General features: G+C 43.3%; 1 protein-coding gene across 1 annotated transcript in view; it reads right to left on the bottom strand.

The window, feature by feature from the left end:
• Positions 1-7,716: 7,716 nt before the first annotated feature.
• LOC141271828 (uncharacterized) overlaps positions 7,717-18,643 on the bottom strand; it is a 43,054-nt gene continuing 32,127 nt past the window's right edge. The window contains exons 7-13 of the mRNA XM_073681998.1: positions 16,743-16,897; positions 15,280-15,429; positions 14,971-15,150; positions 14,766-14,889; positions 14,584-14,681; positions 14,295-14,385; positions 7,717-9,160 (exon numbers count right to left, since the gene is read on the bottom strand). Coding sequence (XP_073538099.1) covers positions 7,719-9,160; positions 14,295-14,385; positions 14,584-14,681; positions 14,766-14,889; positions 14,971-15,150; positions 15,280-15,429; positions 16,743-16,897 — 2,240 coding nt within the window. The 3' untranslated portion in view covers positions 7,717-7,718. The remainder of the gene's footprint in view (positions 9,161-14,294; positions 14,386-14,583; positions 14,682-14,765; positions 14,890-14,970; positions 15,151-15,279; positions 15,430-16,742; positions 16,898-18,643) is intronic.

Raw genomic sequence — 18,643 nt, 5'->3', positions numbered from 1 at the left:
AGCCTGGCACCAGCAGGCGATGTCTAGTCTGCTGGGGAGGAGCCAATTTTATTTAAATGCAATAATAGTGTCAACCTCCAGGTGGCAGCAGACTATGCCATGGTTCTGTGTCCCCCAATGAGAAGAACAAGAAAGAATAATTAGTATGAAAAACTGGGAAAAGGATATTGGGTCAGTGACTAACAACCCATGGATAAGCATCCATTAGGAGTTAGATATGCCTAGGCTGTCATAACTATAAATCATCCATAGGAGATATATGACCCCTCTGTTTCTCCACAAGGTCGGCATACGTACAGAGGCCAAAGGTCTGAAGAGCTTAGCGTAAGCTGCTGATCTTATACACATCCTGCAGGATTATAAATACTTTTTAGGAGTAAAGTTATTACAATTGTATAATCATAATCAGCAGGTTTGGTTGGAGACACCAAGGTATTTTATTAGGGAACGTAGAAGAACTGACACTGGACACACGGTAAAATTGCAATAAGACATTTATTGTTTCTTGCACATAAATTTATCACATTTAGATGGATTCAGACGAACAGTCCTACAAAAAGTGATTAACAAAGTCATTACTACAGGACTGTATGAGAAAGAAATTTATTCTACAAGAAACTCTAGAGCCAAAAATGAGAGAATCTAGGCCCCGTGGCTGGATACTCCAGATCTGGCCTCCAGAGTGTTAGTGTGAGACGAGGTCTTGGTCCCTGGAGCTTCTCTACTCAGTATAATCAGATTCACTGATCTTCTTCATATGAATAGCATGAGTATAATGGAAACTGCCTAAATATGAGGACCTTGTCTGATCTACCGTATTTTTCGGACCATAAGATGCACTTTTTCCCCCAAATTTGGGGGGAAAAAAGGGAGAGTGTCTTATAGTCTGAATGTAGCCGTATAATGCTTACAGTGGTGTGGTGCTGTGATGGTGAGGGGTCGCACAGTAGGGATCAGCGCCGCCGCCATGAATTTACTATGGCCGCGCTAGGCAGAAGAAAGTGGGCGGTCTGGGGGGGGGACTGCACGTTGTAATGTTCTGTGTTGCTCCGGCCCGCCTCTTTGTAACGTCACTGCAGCGCATGATCTGAATGGGAGACCACCCACTTCCTCCTGTCTAGCGCGGCCATAGTGAATTCAAGGCAGCTCCGCTGATCCCTGCTGTGTGACCCCTCTCCCTGCCGGGCGACCCAGCTCCCTCTCTGAGAATAGAGAGGAAAGCATTATACAGTAGTTTAAGTTAAACAAAGCACATATGGTAAAACACTGTACCACTGTGGTGAACTACAACTCCTAGCATGCCATAGGAGCTGCAAGACATGCTAGGACTTATAGTTCTCCTCTGGGAAACTACATGACAAATTTATGCTATTAAATATTTTACCACATTTTTGCCTTCAAAAGTTTTTTTCCCTATTTTCCACCTCTAAAACCTGGCGGCGTCTTATGGTCCAGTGCATCTTATAGTCTGAAAAATACGGTATATGTTCTTGTATGAAGAACTATGGAGATAGCGCTATTATTCTGTATAAAATATGTGATGTCTCTGTAGTCCTAATATTTCTTTACATGAGGTCTCTGTATAGATAATTTTACCCCAGCATTTTGGTTTGGGAGAAGAGAAAAGGAGATTAGGGACATTTTATTGTAATTTCGCAAGATAATAAATATCTGATTGAAAATAAAATGGTTCATTTTCCCACCATTTTATTTGAGCTCTCAAATACTACAGTTTGGATACAAAAGAAAAAGCATTTAAAATCATAGAAAATGTGTTCAAAGACCTTGTGTGGAGGTAAAGAGCCGAGGCTGAAGAGGCTTCATCTCCAAAAGTCTACAAAACAGGGAGGATTGTCAACTGCGATTCTCCTTGACTTCTCTTGGCTTTGGGAGCTTGAAAACTGGAATATGGTAAGTTCTAAAGTAATTTCACTTTCTTGTTTAGTCTATTATATGTTTTTTATACAATTTGTCAATAAAACACGTATATTACTGGTAATGTGTTTTTTTCGGAACCCATGACGGCACAACGAGAGATGGGATCCGCCCTTCAAGGACAGGAAACCTTCAAGATAAAAAGGGCGGCGCCTCTCTCCGCCTCAGTGGATTACAGAGCATGAGAGGACATCCCAGTTAGAGTACATTAATCTTATCGAACTATATACAAACTTTCACTCATGTGAATAACTCAATACCCACCAACCGGAAGGTGATCACCCTAGTGACAGGCAGGGAATATAAGGGTGCCGTCATGGGTTCCGAAAAAACACATTACCGTTAAGTAATATACGTGTTTTTCTGCCACCCATGACGGCACAACGAGAGAATTACACAGAATTAAGTATATTAGGAAGGGACCACAACCTGCAGAATCCTTCTCCCAAACGGGAGATCAGAAGAGGCAGAAAGGTCGAGTCTATATTTATTATAAGGGATCAGGCAGAGATCCTCCTGACAACCTGAAGGCCCACTCTACGAGAGCTATGGCAGCGTCATGGCCAGAAAGAGCGGTCCATATTTGTTCAATGGGCATGGCCGCTCTTTCTGGCCATGACGATGCCATAGCTCGCTGAGAGGGTCTTCAGGTTGTCAGGAGGATCTCTGCCTGATCCCGTTTAGGCCATCCTGATGGCTTCCCTGATCCACCTTGATAGAGTGCCTTTTGAGACCTTTGTCCCTTGTCGGGAGTCCTGGAAGGAGACAAATAGAGCTCTATCCTTCCTCCATGAGCTTGAGGGTGCTAAATAGTGTATAAGGCATCTCCTAACATCCAAGGTATGAAATTTCTCCTCCTTGCTATTTTTAGGTTTGGGACAGGAGGATGGTAGGGCTATCTCCTGGGATATGTGAAACTTGGATACAACTTTAGGTAGGAAAGCAGGGTCTGGTCTCAAAACTACTCTATCCTCTAGAATTAAGGTACAAGGTGGATCCGCAGACAGGGCCTGTAAATCACTAACCCTCTGTGCTGATGTCAGGGCCACGAGAAGTATTGTTTTAAGGGCAAGTAACTTTATGGACTCAAGGGGCTCAAAGGGAGAGTCTGTTAACGCATTCAGCACTAGGTTTAAACCCAAGAAGGAACCTTTATTACAGGGACTGGTCTGGCTTTACTGCATGTCATCTGTTACCGGCTAGATTATAATTATACAAGACCCCTAGGGCAGAAATTTGAACCTTTAAGGTGCTAACCGCTTGGCCTTTTTCTAGCCCTTTCCGAAGAAATTCTAAAATGTTTTTTACGGGAAACCCCCCCCCCTGCCCAGGGAGGATTCTGTAGATAAGAATTTCCTCCAGGTTCTACTGTAAATCTTTGTAGTGACCGGTTTTCTACTCCCTAGCTATGCAATGATTAAGAACTTATAGTTCGAAACGCGTTTGCTGTTCCTCTCCAAGGTGGACTTTTAATATTTTTTGCATGACCCAATAAAATATGGATTTTAGAAGATTTGTTCAGCTGGATCTTCCTGGTTCCTCATTGTTCGTCTGGTAGCACTCCTGGCTCCGTGCTGTTGATCTTCTAGGTGGGTGAGCTGACTTTTCCCTTTCTTTTTCTTCCTCTGATATGAAGCGCGTTTAAAGGGAATTTGTCACCCCCTGGGACCTATCTGACCTCTAATATGGGCATACAGGTGATAAAAATGTGAATCTATACTTACCTGTATGGCTCATATTAGAGGTCTACTTGCTTTGTAATAGCTTTTTATTAAATTAGTTTTGGCAAGCTTCGCATCTGGGGGACACAAAGAAATCCCCGCCTATTAGCTTAATTTCCATATCCCTCCCCTGTATGTCAGTTCCCGGCTGGAACAGGAAACTTGTGCGCAGGCGCTGGTGGGTCACTCGGTCTTCCCGGCGCCTGCGCATAAGTTTCCTGCTCCACAAGGCTACACAGACAGCAGGAAGAAGAGCTCCATCCGTACAGGGTAAATTGCGCAGGCGCGGGATCTGTCCGGGAACTGCATGTCACAGGGCCCTGTGATGTGCAGGGGAGCTGGGGGGATATGGAAGCTTGCCAAAACTAATTTAATAAAAAGCTATTACAAAGCAAGTAGACCTCTAATATGGGACATACAGGTAAGTATAGATTCACATTTCTATCACCTGTATGCCCATAGAGGTCTGATAGGTCCCAGGGGGTGACGGATTTCCTTTAACGAGAGGATTTTCCCCTCCACTTATGCTATCTGCATAAGGGATTTCCATTTCGAGTTCTCCCCTGATGATTCACATACGCTACTGTGACTTGGTTATCAGACTGTAGTTTTACATGGTAACCTTGTAAGAGGGGTAAAAAGTTGATTAGTGTGTTCTCTACTGCCCGTAGTTCCCACATGTTTGAGGACTCCAGACTTTCCATCTCTGACCAAGTTCCATGTATCAGGTGGTTGTCTCGATGTGCACCCCACCCCCTGGGGCTGGCGTCTTTAGTAATTACTCTGGTAAAGAGGAGAAACCAGGGGACGCTCAACTGGATCGTGTCCACCCTCAGCCATCAATGTGTTGAATGCATTACATGGTGAGGGAGAGTCAATTTGCCCATCAGATGTCCCTGGGGGATGACTTCATTTTTTAGGATGTCCCATTGTAACTCCCTTGCGTGAAATTGGGCCTAGCTTACTGCTGGAATGCAGGAGGTGCGAGATCCCAGTAGAGACATTGCCCCCCCTGAGAGTCATTACTGGATTTGCTATGGCCACTGACACCAGGTTTTTTATTTTTTCTGGTCGGGAAGGCAGCATTGTTGCCAAACGGAATCCAGGGTAAGGCCTAAAAAGATCTGAGTTGTCCATGGAGTCAAATTAGATTTTTCCAGGTTTAAGCACCATTCTAAGTTTCATTAAGATGGTGCACACATGATCCACTTGAGCCAGGAAATGATCTTAAGTTCTTCAAGTTCTTCCAACTATTAGGAAATTGTTCAAGTATGGGATGATCAATCTGTCTTTCTCCCCGAGATGGGCAGCAACTTCCGCTATAAGCTTTGTGAATATGCGGGGCGCCACTGCCAGGCCAAAAGGAAGGGCTCTGTATTGAAAGTGCCTGATGATCCCCTGCATCGTTACAGCCACCCTGAGGTATCTCTGAAAGCTCTGATGGAATGGCACATGATAATATGCATCCCACAGGTCTAGTACTTCCATGAAGCAACCGGGAAATAATAAACTTATCGTTGATTTTATCATCTCCATCTTGAATGATGGAATGTTCAAGAATTTGTATAGGCCTTTCAAGTTGATTATTACCCTGTATGTGTTGTCTGTTTTTTTTCACAAGGAACAAGGGGGTATAGAATCCTCTCCTTTCCTTTTGTGGTGACACTTCCTGTGACACGTTCTTTCTTAGGAGGTTCAACACCTCTTCCTCCAATGCCTGTTGTTCTGCCGGAGAGGATCTTATCGCAGTCAGGATGAATCTCTCTGGCGGGTTCCTCAGGAATTCTGGCTTCAACCCTGATCTTATCAACCTGAGGATCCATTTGTTGGAAGAAATCCTTTTCCAGGCTGGAATGACGAGAGAGAGTCTCCCTCCCATCTGGGATAAAGAGTCACTTTGGGGGTTTCGACTTTCTTGGGAGGGCCCGCCGAACAGAAAACTTTTTCCCTTCCTGGGACGATCCTCCCATCTAGGCTGTTCCGCGGACGCTCTTCTGCGGGTAAATCTCTTCCTCCGAAAGGACTGCTTAAATGCTGAGAAGGAAGATTTGGGGAATCCCTTCTTGTCCCCTTCTTTCTCAAGAATCATGTCTAGAGTGGAGCCAAAAAAGAAGTCTCCTTCACACGGAAGAGAACATAACTTTCCTTTTGTCTGCATATCTCCTTGGCAACATTTTAACCAGACTGCTCTTTGGCCGGCATTAGATAGGGCCGCAGATCTAGCTGCCAAACTGGTGGAAACGTCAGAGGCATTGGACAGGAAGGCCGCGGCTCCTTTCAAAACCGGAAGGGTGGCTAGAATGGAATCCTGTGATGCATTGTTTTTAACCTGGTCTTCTAACCTGTCTAGCCAAACCATGAGAGATCTGGCAGTACAGGTTATGGATATGGCTGGTTTTAACGCCACTGCCGATGACTCCCAAGTACCTTTAAGGAAGGTATCCACCTTTCGGTCCATTGGCTCCGTCAGCGACCCTGTATCTTCGAAAGGGAGGGAAGAGCTTTTTGAAGCTTTGGATACCACAACATCCAGCTTTGGGGCCTTATTCCATGATGCAGTAGCTTCCTCATCAAAAGGATATTTTCTTTTGAAGGAAGATGGAAGGTGACCCTTCTTTTCCGGTTTATCCCACTCCTTCTTGATTAGCCCTTGTACCTTATCATGGATTGGAAAAACTCTTGTTTTTTGCGATCTAGAGTCACAAACATGATGTCTTGGACTGATTTTTTCACCTTCTGGTCAACCAGCCCCATTATGGACCTGAGGGCTTTAACCAAATTATCAACACTTTCCAGGGGAAAACAGTGATCTGTGCCTGACTCGCTATCTGATGACGAGGAGTCGGTAGAGTCATCCAACATTCCTTCATCAGACTCTCAATCTGGAAAGTTTCCCTTGTGTCAGAAAATGACTTTAGTGATTTCTAAACCTCAGTCTTAATAAGGGATTTTAAATTTGAAGCAAAGTTTGGAGTTCCCTCCAAAATTATTTCCACAATACATGGCTGACATAGCGTTTTTGGCCAGTCCTTACCAGACCTCGTTCACACAGGGCACACACTCTATGTTTGGACTTCCTTGTACTTTTCCTAGGGGCATCCTGACACAGAGGAAGGAGAGAGAAAGAGGGGGAGAGAAATAAAAAAGTCTACATTAATACGTCGATCTTCACGTAGCTCACTCCGCAAATAAAAAGGGGGTACCGGAACGGGAGGCAGGACAGTATCCGCCACTTCTCCTTGGGAGACCGTGGAATCCTCGATCCTGCTTGAGCTATGCCGGCTAGATCTTGAATCCGTGGTGCTGCGTGTCCCAGACTGCTCACCACTCCTATCCTCCGATGGAAGCTGCTCTTGGGTGCGCTTCTGGCACCGAGGCCACACGCTGCAGCTGCTCCGTCTCCTTGTGCTGCTGCAGCATGATCTGCTGCTCTTGCTGCTGATGCAGCGGGGAGGGCTGCTGTGAAGCCATTTTGCGATACTCTGCACCTTTGCCTAGCCGGTGATCTGCCCTTAAGTACAATCGTGCCAGGGAGATCACCGGCCGGCGTTCCATGCAGCTTCTGGTACCTCCTCCGAAAATTACATCCGGGGGTCAGAGGTCCCGATGTGCGACTTCCGGATTCGTCACTTCCGGGACGCGGGGATGCCGGGAACCAGCCTGTGTAGGCGCCGCAAACCTCCGTCCGCACGCGAGGAGTCCCCCATCGGGCGCCCTCCGCAGCGCTTTCAGCATGCACAGGGCCAGCCGCAGCAAAGACTGTGCCCTGCCACAATCGACCAGCCCCGGCCTGGGTGAGCTCCATCTTTTTCTTGCGCACGCCGCTGACAAGCTAGAAGGACCCCCATCAAGGACAGGAAAGGGCGGATACCCTCTCTCGTTGTACCGTCATTGGTGACAGAAAAATATATAATTTCTCCCCGTGAAAGTTATTTTTGATAGTCATCAGAATATGATTTTCTAGTAAATAATTTCTCACGTTCTAGGTATGACAATGGCTTCTCCCTCTGTGGGATTTTTGATGTTTAAGAAGGTACCATTATTGGTTGAAACTTTCCCACATTATGAATATGAAAAAGGCTTCTCCCTTGTGTGAGTTCTCTGGTGCTTAACAAAACAAGATTTATCTGCATAACATTTCCCACATTCTGAACAAGAAAAAGGCTTCTCCCCTGTGTGAGTTCTCAGGTGCTTAGTAAGACCGGATTTCCGGATAAAAGATCTCCCACATTCTGAACATGAAAATGGCTTCTCCCCTGTGTGAGTTCTCTGGTGCAGAACAAGAACATATTTCCGGCTAAAAGATCTCCCACATTCTGAACATGAAAATGGCTTCTCCCCTGTGTGAATTCTCTGGTGCTTAACAAGATTCGATTTCCGTTCAAAATATTTCCCACATTCTGAACAGAAAAAAGGCTTCTCCCCTGTGTGAATTCTCTGATGTGAGATAAGAGGTGATTTCTCTGTAAAACCTTTCCCACATTCTGAGCAGGAATAAGGCTTTTCCCCTGTGTGAATTCTCTGGTGCTTAACAAGAAACGATTTAAAGTGAAAATATTTCCCACATTCTGAACAGAAAAAAGGCTTCTCCCTTGTGTGAGTTCTCTGATGTGAGATAAGAAGTGATTTCTCTGTAAAAATTTTCCGACATTCTGAACATGAAAAAAGCTTCTCCCCTGTGTGACTTCTCTTGTGTTTAATAAAACAGGATTTATCTGCATAACATTTCCCACATTCTGAACATGAAAAAGGCTTCTCCCCTGTGTGAGTTCTCAGGTGCTTAACAAGAACAGATTTCCGGATAAAAGATCTCCCACATTCAGAACATGAAAATGGCTTTTCACCTGTGTGAATTCTCTGGTGCTTAACAAGAGTCGATTTCCGGCCAAAATATTTCCCACATTCTGAACATAAATATTGTTTCTCTCCTGTGTGAGTTCTTTGATGTGCGATACGATTTGATTTATCTGTAAAACATTTCCCACATTCTGAACACGAGTATGGCTTCTGTCGTGTGTGATTTTTCTGGTGATTAACAAGAGTCGATTTCTGGCCAAAATATTTCCCACATTCTGAACATGAATATGGTTGCTTCCCAGTGTGAATTCTGTCATGCCTAATAAGATCTGATTTCCTGTTAAAATATTTCACACAGTTGAAACAAGAAAATATCTTCTCCTCTATTTGAATTTTTTGATGTTCAACAAAAGACTTTTCTAGGGTAAAATTATTTCCATGTTCTGAATGTGAAAATGTCTTATTTGCTTTAAGAGCAGTTTGCTTGTTAATGCCTCTTTTGTGACTTTTATTTTTCTTACTATTCTGTAATGAATCAGAAAATAGGACCTGTTTCAAAGGATCAGATGATAGATCTTTGCTGTGAAGGGATGATGGTATATCTGGAGTAATGACATTCACTTCAATTGCATCCTGTGTGATCTCAAGGTCATCTGATTTAAAAATTGAAGGTGTCAGTTGTCCCTCTGATCTCCTGTCACCGTGATCTGCCAAGAAATAAAACCAATTATTATTTCTGAATAAAATATTCTTGAAATTTCTATTTTTTAACATTTCTAATTAATACGTCAATTGAATTATTCACTAAGACAATGACAGATCACAGTCCTCACAGCGTGAACCAGTGGTGTTCAACTGTTTGTTCATTCTGCCCCCAAATATTGGAATAAAAAGCCACCAAAAATATAGGCAAAAATTATACAAATAAAAACTCCTCCCACATAAAAAACAAGTTCCCACTCAGGTCCATCATCTGTCAATGGAAAAACAGAACTTTCCACATTATTGAGACTCAAAAGCTCTTGAAAATCAACATGGCTTCCGTAAACCAATCCAGCAAAATCCATTCACCAAAAGACAAATCTCTCCTTCGCTTTTGAGGCTTGCAGTGTGCCCAAACCACATTTAGCATTGCTGAAGTGAGAAGAACCTACTTAACAATTTATGGTGTGTGTCTCCTGGAGCACAATGTGGACACTGTGAGTTGGGCAATAAAAATTCATTCTGCGGTGATGGAGGAGATGTTGGAACCAGAAGCTCTGGGTGGCGCAGGCTCTGTCCAGCTACTAAGAATAGGGTGGCTGGGACCAGTAGTACCATCCAGTCTGGCAGTATGGCAGTGTGTGCTGTCCAGCTGGAATAATCAGCTCCCTGCTTTAGGTAATTGTAAAGCACCACACCCTACTAAAGCTCGAAGCATATTGCCGGAAGATGCCAGATACAGCCTTGTTCTCCTCTGGTTCAGTCCTCTGTGCTCAGCTCCCGGCTTGTGTATTTGTTTCCTGTTGTAATCCTGGCCTGTTTACAGAATACTCGTGTCTTCCGATTTTGTATTTTCTCTGCTCTCCTGGTTCGGATCTGGCTACCTGACTATTCTTTTTGCCATCTCGCACCACCAAACAGCAGCTAACTCGGTGGCCACAGCCTAGTTGTCCCAGTATAAGTTCAGATCTATGTATAGGGGTTAAAGGGTGACAAGCGGGACAATCCCTGGGATCTGGAAAATAAAGTTGCAAGCACCAAGCCTGTTTGTGGTAGTCATTTTTTGAGTTGTCAATAGTGATGAGCGAGCGTGCTCTGTTAACCCTTTCACCGAGCACGCTCGGGTGCTGACTGAGTATTTTCAGCGTGCTCGACAACTATGTTCGAGTCACTGCGACTGCATGTGTCGTGGCTGTTAGGCAATCCCTGTATAGCGCCAGCGTCTCTGCCTCCTGCCGGGCAGAGACGCCGTTCCCCTCACCGCTGCAGTCCTGGTCCAGCGTCCTCCAGCTCCTCTGCTGCTGTTCCGCGCACCGCGCGCAGCTTCCCGGGCACTGTGCTTAGGGAGCGCACGTTCTCTCCCTCTTAAGGGGGCCGTGCTCGCTGTCCTAAAGAGTCCCCAGCCAATGGCCGGACGACCACTCCTATTTAAAGCACCACCTCCAAAATGGAGGTGCCTGTGCAAGGTTGTTGTTTGTGTGCTAACACTCTCCTCAGCCCTCAGGTTCCAGTGACCGCCAGTCTGTCTGTCAGCCGTGCCCGCCTGCCTGTCTATCAGCCGTGCCCGCCAGCCTGTCTACCTGCCGTGCCCGCCGGCTTGCCTACCCGGATCACCTGTCTGGCTACCAGCCGTACCTACCTGCTTGCCTACCCGGATCACCCGTCAAGCTACCTGCCGTACTCTTCCGCTGTACCTGTCAGCCTCAGCCACCTGACCCGTGGGAGTCGCCTGCTCTCATACAAGGTAGGTCCCAGAGTGGCACCTGGTTCCCCTGCCCGGTCCCTGCTTGGTTCACGGAGTCCACAAAGCCGCCAAGTGGCCAGGGTCGGTCCGAGTAGGCGCTTAGTTACGCCCCTCTGGTCCCTCCTTGCATCCCAGCACAGAGGTTCCACCACCCGGACCCGTAACACCCAGCATGTGTCACAGCTGTCTAATAGCCGCGACACATGCAGCCGCGGCGACTCAAACATAGTTGTTGAGCACGCCGAAAATACTTGGTCAGCACCAGAGCGTGCTCGGTGAAAGGGTTAACCGAGCACGCTCGCTCATCACTAGTTGTCAGGTAACCACAAACAGTGCCTCCATTACATTGTGCCTGCAAACAATTCCAGGAATATCTGCCTTCTAAAAGCTAAATGGCGCTCCTTCCTTTCTGAACCCTGCCATGTGCCCAGATACCAGTGTACAACTGTATATAGGGTATTGTCAGATTCAGGAGAAGTTGGAAAATAATTAGTAAGGTCTAGTAAGGTGTGTGAAAATGAAAAAATTAGGGCTAAATCAACATTATAGTGAAAAAAATAAGAAATTTTGCATTCCACTTTGTAATTCCTCAATGTGGTCTTTGATACTACGAAGAGTGCAATTTTCTAAAATCTAAGCCCTTCAAAGTAATTTAAAAAGGGGATGGTGGAAAAATGCTGCCGACCTAAAGAAGAAATACGATAAATGTTATTTATTAACTATTTTGTGTAGTATCACTATCTGATTTAAGAGCATACAATTTTAAAGTTTTAAAATTACAAATCTTTCTAAATTGCTGGGCAATATTCAGGTGTTTTCTAAAATAAACAAAAAATATAATAACTTAAAATCACCAGAAACATAAAGTACAATGTGTCACAGAAAAAATATTTCAAAATCACTGGACGCAGAAGAAGCATCCAAAGTTATCACCACGTAAAGTGACACATGTCAGATTTGAAAAATGGGGCCTGGTTGGTAGTCAAAAACTGTGAATATAGACAGTAACACATCTCCTGAAATGATCAAACTCAACAGTCTTCATCAGTAAAAAAAATATTAACTAGAGGAGAACCATCTCTGGAGTAATTATAGTATGTGGCTTTGGCTCTTGGCAATCCAAACTATCTTTGGGGTAATATTTTCGGTCAGAGTTTCTTGAAGAAATATTAGACATTTAAAGAGAACTTTTTATAATAGAGCTGAGGTGTCTTAAATTTAGATCTTGGGAATTTGGCAGAGACAATGGAGACTTTTCTTTAAAGACTACCAGGGAGTTGCAGACTCACATAAGTGGGGTAGGGTAATCCCACTACAACAAGAACATATGTTTAGGCGGAAGAGCTCAAACACTAAACCGGAGTTGTACTTATTTATGATGGACCATTGGAGCTCCTATGAGTCCTGACCAGAAAAGTAGAGTGCTATGATTGTGTTCACACACTCACACGGGTAACAGCAGATGGCAAGAACTACCAAAGAGAGAAGCCGCACCTGTACCAAACTAGTCCCTGTATAGACTAAAAAAAAGTCCCTAGCTGCACAACTAAATATACCTCCTCAGATCTGGATCCCTAAAAGGCCGTCGAGTGGTTTCTAGCACCTCCTGATGTACCAGAGGGGAGGCCACAACACAAATCCAACAAAGGTAGAGGAATGCGTGCACTGAGATACGAGAACCTAGGGTAAGAAACTAAAATCACATTCACAAAAGATAGACAAGGATAAATAAGGAGAAAAACAAACAGAATAAGTGAAACCTCACAGACCTCCAAATGTGGAAAAGAAGGGAAAGGTCCTGGGGAGGAAAACTCACACATTCGCAGCAGGAAAACCATCTGGGGCTTACCAGAGAAGGTAAACAAACCCCTAGCTGAAGAGCTTGAACTCCAAACACCAATCTACATTAAAGTATAGCCAGCAAGTGAGGTAAGTGAAAGGTGAACATATAAAGGCCATCCCAAAATGTGATGGGACAGAGCCAAAAGGGAAAATGGAAAACACCTGGAGAGAAGCCAACCAAGAAAAAAAAAAAAGACAAAAGAAACTATCAGCATTTGGACACAGACGAAAAGGACTGTAGCCCAGCAGAGGGAAACCAACCACACAGCAAAAGTCATTGGATCAAATCCCGAAGCCAACCTATGACATACAGAAAGTATTAGTGCTTCCCATTTCAGGAATGATGGTGCAGTAATCTGAATTCCTTAGACTTGAAAACATATAACATGGAGTGATGCTATGAAACTAGGGCTCGAGCCATACAAACAGATCTGCTGCAGACGTGAATAAATGTATATTACAGCCATGAACTATGCACAGCTTAGAGATATATCATGACACAGGTGTAATGTTTTTTTTGTGTAGTGTATCACAATCCTCTTTGAAGTTAGTTGGTTTTAAAAGAAATTGAAAAGTCAGGATAAAAGGGAAGCTCTGTTATTGTACAGAAATCCACACTTGGCCCTCACTGCAAATTTAATATTGTCGATCATAAAAGCGAAATTTGGCCAGAAAGACTGGACCTGGTCTTGTTGGGACCATATGAGCACATTCAGCAGCACAGAAGAGAGAGAAGGTAGATTCATCCTATATGATGCTAAGATCCTAGGATTCTTGCTTTCTGACAGAGGTGCACCATATGAATAATATTTTTCCTGAAGTGATTTTCTAACTTTCCGGCATATTCTACGTACGCTGTCTTTTGGCTCTGTAATTTACACATCTGGGTAGGCAAGAGTCAGAATCTTGTGATTCTAGGGGGTAGGAGGATCCTCCAGATTGTAAACTCAATAGAAGAAGGGCTTTCAATGCTCAAAGTAATTTGAACAGTTTTGGGTGTAGAAGAATGCTGTGGTCTGGAGGCAGAATGGAGGATGACTGTGATATGGCCAGACTGTACTGCTGATAAAAGAAGAAAAGCCGGTGTCAGGATTCTGTTCACTTTTTGCGAATTGACCCCTAGTGGCTGCTATTATTCGCATTCATTATTGTGCTGCATTTCCACTCCTTACCACTAGAGGCTTCTATATTGTGTTTCTGCCATTGCCCTTTATTAAGATGGCCGATGTTGGACCTATGCAAGCCATCTTGTTTCCTTTTTGGGCTTTCTTATTGCTACATGGAACTCTCACTCATTGCTTGAATAATGTGTCTAGCCTTTACTCTAATTCCATTCTCCAGCTCATGAGAACAGTCTTACTCTGACTTTCAACACTCCTCTACTCTCTTTTTCCTATGATTCCTAGTGCTAATTTCAAGAACTTCAACTACCACTTGCTGTTCCCCACTCATGCTTCTCCGGCCACTGGATTGCAACCATGCTCCACCATTATCATAACAGCCAGTGTCTGAGAAGTATCTGTGGCTTCTCTTCTTTAGTGGTTACTACTAACCTGGGTAGTCGTATGTAGGAATCTCCTCTTTACACCGCTCATCACCTCTCACATATGTCTCTGTAGTATTAATATGGGTCAGATCTTCACCCTGAAACAAATATTGTAAAAGTCACAGACAGATGGAGAAGTCACACCTATGATCAGCTCTAATCCTGTCATCTCCACCGTTCTCATTACACAAGTATAAAACATATAATACTGGTGGATAAAACAAGACTGAGCACAAGACCTTCACAGCCGTCTACACATCATAGGGGGGATCTCATGACACCTTCTCTCCATCTACCTGATGATCCTGAGGAATACTGGGATCTTCTTGTTTACAGTCCTGTGGAAGAAGAGAATGGGGACATCTCTCTGGTGTTGTCATCTTACTGGATAGAACTGGAGGAAAACACATACAGGGACTGAATTCATTCTTTACATACAGATAATTATAGGCCGTCTGTATTTAGTCCTGTCTATTACCTGGTGATGTGAGGGGTGAGGAAACCTCCATCATGAAGTCTTTGTACTGATCCTTGTGTCCTTCTAAATACTCCCACTCCTCCATGGAGAAATAGACGGTGACATCCTGACACCTTATAGGAACCTGACATAAACAATGATACCGTCATCCCCGATCCCTTCATAGTGTTACTGTATAACATCCCAGCATTCCCAGCAGTGTTACCTCTCCAGTCTGCAGCTCAATCATCTTGTAGGTGAGATCTAGGATCTTCTGGTCATTGATGTCCTCATGTATCAGAGAGTGAGGTGGACACCCCGTGATTTGGCTCAGGGGTCTTCCCCATCTCTCAGACACAGGGGCCTGACAGGGCTCACTAGAGGTCTTCTTCACTACTGTGTAATCCTGGTTATGGAGAGACACATTAATAAATCTCGCTACAGACATTTCCAGAGTCCTCACCTCTCCAGTTCTGTCCATCTGTTATTCCCATAGATAAGAATGATGTAATGTGACGTCATCAGAATCTCTCACCTGTCCAGTAAGCCGGAAGAGGATCTCTAGGGTGAGGTGTAATATCCTCTCCGCCATCTTGTCCCTGTCCATATCCATCCTTGATAGGTAAATCAGAAAAATTCTCTTATATAGAAGATCTCCACTGAGAGGATCTGAAACTGTAGGAATCTGAATGGGAAGAAGATTAGCCGATGTAATATCATAATGGATCCTGTTTAATGCCACAATTACTGGAGATAATAAGGAAAAACATAGAAAGAGATATAGTGAGGAATTAGTATTTATAATTGGTTGGAAAATCACTTTGCCATAATTGAACATCACGATGCAGAGGCAGTTTTCTCACGGTCATATACTATTACATAATACTAATTACATGGGTTGTTTAAGTCCTAAGATACTGTTGTTCAATAGCGACCGTCTCATCCAGGTGGTTAAACGTTGCATTAGCATCTCGCTATGTGATCGCATGGTGCTCACTGTTGCCATTTAGTTAGGAAAAATAAAAAACGTTCTTTTACTTGGAGATTGATGACATAAAAGTGATATTTCTTCCTGAGTAATGAGGTCTTTGTATAGATAATTTTACCCCTAGCATTTTGGTTTGGGAGAAGAGAAAGGGAGATTAGTGACATTTTGTTGTAATTTCCCTTTAAAAAAACATTATATAAAATATCTAATTGAAAAAAAAAGTGGTTAATTTTCCCATCATTTTATTTCTGCTCTCAAATACTACAGTTTGGATATAAAAGAAAAAGCATTTAATATTATAGAAAATGTGTTCAAAGACCTTGTATGGAGAGATAAAGAGCCCAGGCTGAAGATGCTTCATCTCCAAAAGTCTACAAAACATGGAGGATTGGCAACTCCGAATTTCCTTGACTTTTCTTGGCTTCGGGAGCTTAGAAACTGGAATATGGTAAGTTCTAAGGTAATTTCACTTTGTTTAGTCTATTATAGGTTTTCTGTACAATTTGTCAATAAAAATATAAATTTCTCCCTTTGAATGTTATTTTTGATAGTCATCAAACTATGATTATCAAGTAAATAATTTCTCACATTCTAGGTATGATAGTGGCTTCTCCCCGTGTGGGATTATTATTGGTTAAAACTTTCCCACATTCTGAACATGAAAAAGGCTTCTCCCCTGTGTGAGTTCTCTGGTGACTAACAAGAGTTGATTTCTGGTCAAAATATTTCCCACATTCTGAACATGAATATGGCTTGTCCCCTGTGTGTATTCTTTCATGCCTAATACAATCTGATTTCTGGTTAAAATATCTCCCACAGTTGAAGCAAGAAAACCTCTTCTCCTCTGTGTGAATTTTTTGATGTTCAACAACAGACGTATCGAGAGGAAAACTATTGCCATATTCTGAATCTGAAAATGGCTTCTTTGCTTTAAGGCCAGTTCGTTTTTCAATGCCTCTTTTGTGACTTTTATTTTTCTTACTATTCTGTAATGAATCAGAAAATAGGACCTGTTTCAAAGGATCAGATGATACATCTTTGCTGTGAAGGGATGATGGTATATCTGGAGTAATGGCATTCACTTCAATTGTATCCTGTGTGATCTCAAGATCTGATTTAAAAACTGAAGCTGTCAGTTGTCCCTCTGATCTCCTGGTACAGTCATCTGCCAAGAAAAAAAACAATTATTATTTTTGAATAAAATATCCTTGAAATTTATATTTTTAACATTTCTAATTAAAATGTCCATTGAATTATTCACTAAGACAGTGACAGATCACAGTCTAATAGAAGACCTCATAGCATGATCCAGTGAAGCGTAGTGTTCAACGGTTTGCTCATTCTGCCACCAAATATTGGAATAAAAGGCCACCACAATGTAGGCGAAAATGATATAAATAAAAACTTCCATTCATCTCGCAAAAAAACAAGCCCCCACTCAGGGCCATCATCTGTCAATGGAAAAAACAGAGGTTTCCACATTATTAGTCACAAAAAAGGCTCTTGAAAAGCAACATGGCTTCCATAAACCAATCCAGCAAAATCCACTCTCGAAAAGTCAAATCTCTCCTTCGCTTCTGAGCCTTGCAGTGTGCCCAAACCACATTTAGCATCTACAGTGGGGAAAAAGTATTTAGTCAGCCACCAATTGGGCAAGTTCTCCCACTTAAAAAGATGAGCGAGGCCTGCAATTGACATCATAAGTAGACCTCAACTATGAGAGACAAAATGAGAAAACAAATCCTGAAAATCACATTGTCTGATTTGGAAAGAAATTTTTTTCAAATTTTGGTGGAAAATAAGTATTTGGTGAATTACAAAAGTTCATCTCAATACTTTGTTATACATCCTTTGTTGGCAATGACAGAGGTCAAACGTTTTCTGTAAGTCTTCACAAGGTTGGCACACACTGTTGCTGGTATGTTGGCCCATTCCTCCATGCAGATCTCCTCTAGAGCAGTGATATTTTGGGGCTGTCGCTGGGCAACACGGACTTTCAACTCCCTCCAAAGGTTTTCTATAGGGTTTAGATCTGGATACTGGCTAGGCCACTGCAGGACCTTGAAATGCTTCTTACAAAGCCACTCTTTCGTTGCCCTGGTGGTGTGCTTGGGATCATTGTCATGCTGAAAGACCCAGCGACATTTCATCTTCAATGCCCTTGCCGATGGAAGGAGGTTTGCACTCAAAATCTCACGATATATGGTCCCATTCATTCTTTCATGGACACGGATCAGTCGTCCTGGTCCCTTGGCAAAGAAACAGCCCCAAAGCATGATGTTGCCACCCCCATGCTTCACAGTAGGTATGGTGTTCTTTTGATGCAACTCAGCATTCTTTCTCCTCCAAACACGCAGAGTTGTGTTTCTACCAAACCGTTCTAATTTGGTTTCATCTGACCATATGACATTCTCCCAATACTCTTCTGGATCATCCAAATGCTCTCTAGCAAACTTCAGACGGGCCCGGACATGTAATGGCTTAAGCAGGGGGACACGTCTGGCACTGCAGGATCTGAGTCCCTGGTGGCGTAGTGTATTACTGATGGTAGCCTGTGTAACGTTGCTCCCAGCTCTCTGCAGATCATTCAATAGGTCCCCCCGTGTGGTTCTGGGATTTTTGCTCACCGTTCTTGAGATCATTTTGACCCCACTGGGTGAGATCTTGTGTGGAGCCCCAGATTGAGCGATATTAATCAGTGGTCTTGTATGTTTTCCATTTTTTAAATTTTGCTCCCACGGTTGATTTCTTCACACCAAGCAAAAATTGGCATATTTGCAATTTTCACTCTCCAACATCCATTGCGGGCTAATTTCAGGAAAGTGTCTATGGAGTCAAAATAGTCACTACTTCTTTAGATGACTTCACTGAGTGTTATAATTTCAAAAATGGAGTCACTTTATGGGGTTTT

Source organism: Phyllobates terribilis, unplaced genomic scaffold (genome assembly GCF_046119375.1).
Source record: "Phyllobates terribilis strain yellow unplaced genomic scaffold, ASM4611937v1 Scaffold_5__5_contigs__length_657084704, whole genome shotgun sequence".
Taxonomy (NCBI): Eukaryota; Metazoa; Chordata; class Amphibia; order Anura; family Dendrobatidae; genus Phyllobates; species Phyllobates terribilis.
Note: the sequence above shows the minus strand (reverse complement) of the source record. Positions and strands in the feature narration are given on the sequence as shown.